Below are 5,000 nucleotides of genomic sequence, written 5' to 3'. Positions count from 1 at the left end.
GCCGACTCTCCCATAGGGCTGTTCTTTTTGGTTTGTTTGTCTGATGATCTTTTTGGTGGAGGCCGGGGCCAATGGACTCTGTTGTCTCTTCAGAGCTGCGTGGCCACACACGTCTCCCGCGGTGTCCCCCCATGCGTAAGAGCAGGAAGTCCTCCCCGCCGAGGGGGGAGAGCAGCTTGCAAGGTCGCAACACCTCCGCCGCTGCGTCGTCAACAACAACAACATCAAAACGGTGCGCACACGCTTGCGTGCACACCGAGCAGCACAACAAGGCCCGGGAGCGCGGCAACAGCGGCGCCACGTAGAACACACCTCCTGGTTATTGTCCTGTCGCCGAGCGGCTCGTTCTGCCTGACTGCCACTTTGTACCTCCTAATGTCTCCAGTCCATCAGGGTGTTTTTATGACATCCATGACCCCCCCCCCCCCACACACACACCCCCTCCCAATTGGTTCTAAGTGCCGATGTGGTTAATGCACCACCTGAACACACACACACACACACACACACACACACACACACACACACACACACACACACACACACACACAAACACACACACACAGCGTGTGACCTGTATCAGAGTGGTGGGTGTGACCCCACCGCTGGCGTATATTGTCTTCAGTTTTCTGAGCTCCATCCCCTCCCCCCCTGGAGCCCTAGAGCCTGTCACATGCCCCCCTGCTCAGCCCCCCCTAGATACACCCCAAACCTCACAGGCCGTTCCTTGCAGAGGAAATCGTTTAGCCTGTGAAGGATGCATGGCACGCATTGCCTCGCATAGCCGGGTTTCTGCTTAGAGGGCACTATATTTATAACACTATTTAATGTTTGTTCTGCCTTCCCTAAGGAGGAAGTCCTGACTTCACAGGGTGTATGGAAGAAGTGTAGCGCTAAACACCTTTTGTATTAGCAGGAATAACTCAGTGTGTGCGTTCGGACGCTCGATGAATGATGAGAATGCTGTTTAACAATACGTCCACACGCAACCCTTCTCTGTCTTATATTGACAGAGTCTTATGGTATGGAGCATTTTAGCAACCGCAGTCACAATGGCCTTCATTAATGATTTCACACATGTATTGCTTTTTCAGAGTGATGCACTGTAGGCCTGAATGAGGCGTATCATCTTTCATAGGTGCTCATGTGCATATCTCCCATTCGCCATTGTCTCTCACTGTCCCTCATCTGTTGTCAATGTAATAATTGTGCTATATTTACTCTGACCCTAACTGCCAAATGCCTCTCTCTGTCAGGGTGTGTGTGTTTCCCTGTGTTTCTCTCCTGTGTTGATTACTGTTCCCTCCCCTAATGTGTCTCAGCTGTTCCTCGTTGTGTTTGTTATTTAAGCCCTCGTCTTTCCTTTGTTCCTTGTGCTGTCATTGTGGTTGCTTGTGGTTTGCTGTGGTTAGTTATAGTTTGTTGGTCCTGCGTGCTCTCTGTGGCTACCTGTGTTCCCTTACTCCTTGCTCCTTGCTCCTTGCCTTAGCCTTTTGGCAGAAATAAAGTGCCGTTTCCAATACCGTCTGCGTTTGGGTCCTACCTGCTCCTCCTGCACCCTCAGCCCCTAACACTCTCTCTCTCGGAACTCTGTGTGGTGATATCACCGACCAGGACCAAGTACTGCATTAGGCAGTCAGCTCACATCAATCCCTGCTGACATTTGGAAAAACATGATGTTGTTTGTGTTTTTATTTCATGAATAAGATAGTGCATGTCTGAAAAGTCAAATGCTATTGTTTAAAAAGCATTAAAAAAAAAAAAAAACAATAGAAGTTGGCCAAAGTGCTGAACAGTATAGGAGTGGTAAAAAAATATCCGTACATTTTAGTCCGTTTATAATAAAATAGTCACACTGAGGCCGCTGAGAATCTTTGTCATTCGTCTGGGGAAACATAGAATTCGGCCTGTGCGGTCTAGCACTGCCTCAAACTAAAGCAGTATTCGTATACTACAGGGTTTGGTGTCCATCACTACAACGTGGGTTCAATCTCACAGGTTTAGTAGGGGTCCTGCGTGCTGATTTGCATAGTGCTGACCGGTCCCTTTAATGCAGCATTCCCCATCCCCTGGCGAGTCACCAGGGAACCTCTCACAGACCTGACCTTACAATGTAATTGTTTCACAAATGTACACCCTGAACAGCAGTGGTCCATAGTTTAGCACGATAGTCTTCAGAAATAATACTTCCCTTTAGAAAGCCGTAATATCTGCATGGCTGCCCACCTGAGGAAATTCAACATAATATTAAGAGGTATTTGAACATTCTAGAATGACAAAAGCAAAGAATGTGTTCATTGGGTAGAAATAAATCATTGAGTCCGGATCTTTAATCCCCTGCTTGTTTCCCCTGAGTCACCTTAGTCAAATGTTTGATCTGCGTGGATAACTCAGTCTGTTCAGCTGTGTTCCCTGTTATTTGGTTTGTGAGTTGGAATCCCATGCAGTTCAACCTTTGCTCAAACACCTGACAAATTGACGGCTAGACTACTAGCAATTGTAGACTACAAATTAATTATTTATCAAACTTGTATTACCATTAGTTAGCAGTAGGCCTACTACATTTTGTACCTACTAGTAATGGTAACACAAGTTAGATAAATGTTGTTGCTTTTTACTTAGGCTTTATCGCATAACAAACTCTGTATTTGTTGTCAACGTAGACTTATGTGTTTACAGATATTAATGACAATTCCCATTCATTTCTGACAACACACAGGCCTGATTGGACACGTTGGCCACAGACGCTCTCTGTGAGTGACACGTCCTGAACGTCGATGTCTTTGCACAAGAAAGTAGAAAGTGTTTTCGATGAATTTAGTATTGATTGTTTTTGGTCTTTGTTCTGTTTGTTAAAACACCCATTTCACCTAATGCACTGTAAACAGGAGTACCTATAAACGCGTCCACTCCGCGAAGCCTAACCTGATGAGGCGCATAGGCCAGCGCGTCGCGTTCTGCAGCCGCAAGCAGCATCATGCATGCATGCCGCCACACTTTTTGGAGCTGTGGACTGGGAGGAGGAGGAGGTTCTGTATTAATAATGCGGAGGAAGCAGGCATCACAGCAGTTGCAGCAGCACTAGTGGCACAGCGGTCGCGGAACACACACACAGAGGCAGGGCACTCTTCACACTGGGAGAAGGTTGATCGCGTCGTTGTGCGTCGCGCCGCGCCCGCGCGTACCCGGAGGGAGGCTTGTTTGATTGACAGGTTGGAGGCACGGAGCGCCCCGGCGTTCGGCAGATACGGACCGCAGAACGGTCTATCATCTCCACGGCTACTTCTGTACTTCTTCATTTCCAGGCGGGCTATATCTGTGATGTGAAATACCTTTTCTGTCCCGTGCCCCCCTCCCCCCATGCAGATCACTCTGCAAAATAGGGCAAGTAAAGGAAGCCGTTTGTACCACCAACCCCACCACCACCAGCACCACCGCCACCACCTCCTCCACCACCACCACTACCTCCACCCCACTCCCCCAGCTTCAGCACCGGAGAACTGTCGGCTCTTTCAGGCGCGGGGATCCAGGACGTTTTGGCTTCGTGTTCGCCAGCAGTGGGGCACCCGGCTCCCGTTCGCCTTCTAGTCTGACCTGGGCAGAGTTGGGAAGTGAAAGCCTTTCGCTGTGCGTCTGTTGGGCTCATAGGCTTTCGTAGAAAAAAGAAAAGGAAACGAAGCTTCGTTTCATTTTGCGATTGTTTTTTGTTGGTTTGGGAATGCTCCGCTGGATGAGGAGCCGCACCTGCTCTCCTGCTCTCCTGCTCGGGATTCGTTCAGCTCGCTTTGGGTTCATTTTAACTTTGAGAGTTGGAGGTGCAGCATCAGAATAACTATTTGGCGAATACTCTGTTTTTTCTTCATTGGAATAACGGAGCAGTATCCCCAAGACACTCGGGGGGGAAGTAAGTAGTGTTAGTGCGTAACGGGAGCGGGCGGTGTGGCCCCTGTGAGCTTGAGATGGCAGCGGGGCTCCGCGTAGATCCTCAGCTCGGGTGAAGTTGAGTCTCCTGCCTCCGTACCCTTCTACAGAGCAACGTTTCGTTCTATCCATGGAGTTCATTAAACGGAACAACTAGAATAACCCAAAAAGGAACTAGCTTTGCGTTCTCTCTAGTACGCCTGGGATATCAGGCGGGTCTCGGTCTTGCGGTTCTCCGGAGAATGGTAAATGACACATGGGGAATCATGAACAGCTCTTCAGAACTCGAAGATGGACCTCGGCATAAAAATCAGGTATGTGGATAGAACACCGTGCCATGTATACGTATTTGGGAGGAAAGAATTGGTGTGTGCGCGTGTGTGTGTGTGTGTGTGTGTGTGTGTGTGTGTGTGTGTGTGTGTGTGTACGGGGTACTCTTGACGCAGTGTTATCCAGCCGTTGGAGAGCTGGTGTTGGTGTGTGCGGTGCATGCATGCTCTCTCTAGGGCAGAATCATATCTCGTAGAAAATAGTGGTGCAGATGCTGTCCAACTCCTCCGGCCTCTGACGCCTCATGTTCCTGTCTCGATAGACAACTACCGCACGTCACTTGACCCCCGTGGTCGGTAAGCGTAGGTACCTGGCGCAAAATAATCACGCGTTGGCCACTTTGTCCAAGGATAATATCAAGCGAAGTGTGACCATATCTAACAGAGGATGACACTTTGCGTAAGCCGCGTGAACCAGCTTTTGCTGTGCGAGTGGTTTTTAGTTGCATTTTTTGTATTCGTATCAGGCATAACATGCCTGAAATTATTCATTAATACATATTTTTGGACGACATAGAATTCGTTTTCTCTTCTGTGCATTGAAGTGTACAGCATGGAACACTCGGGTAATGTGACCCTCAATGCATTCCAATGCGTTATCATATGCTGGAGAGATAGGAGGGAAGGGGAGAGAGGGGAGAGGGAGAGAGGGAGGAGGGGAGGGGGAGAGGGAGAGAGGGAGGAGGGGAGGGGGAGAGGGGGAGATAGAGAGAGAGAGGGGGAGGGAGAGTGGGAGAGAGGGAGGAGGGG

The 5,000-nt window shown here is 49.2% G+C and overlaps 1 protein-coding gene across 1 annotated transcript in view; it reads left to right on the top strand.

The window, feature by feature from the left end:
* Nucleotides 1–2,941: 2,941 nt before the first annotated feature.
* fibcd1b (fibrinogen C domain containing 1b) overlaps nt 2,942–5,000 on the top strand; it is a 95,561-nt gene continuing 93,502 nt past the window's right edge. Inside the window, exon 1 of the mRNA XM_060050502.1 lies at nt 2,942–4,235. Within this exon, the coding sequence (XP_059906485.1) occupies nt 4,164–4,235 (72 nt within the window). The 5' untranslated portion in view covers nt 2,942–4,163. The remainder of the gene's footprint in view (nt 4,236–5,000) is intronic.

Source organism: Gadus macrocephalus, chromosome 4 (genome assembly GCF_031168955.1).
Source record: "Gadus macrocephalus chromosome 4, ASM3116895v1".
In the NCBI taxonomy this organism is placed as follows: domain Eukaryota; kingdom Metazoa; phylum Chordata; class Actinopteri; order Gadiformes; family Gadidae; genus Gadus; species Gadus macrocephalus.
The sequence above is the reverse complement of the archived record's forward strand: the minus strand, read 5'-3'. Positions and strand labels throughout refer to the sequence as shown.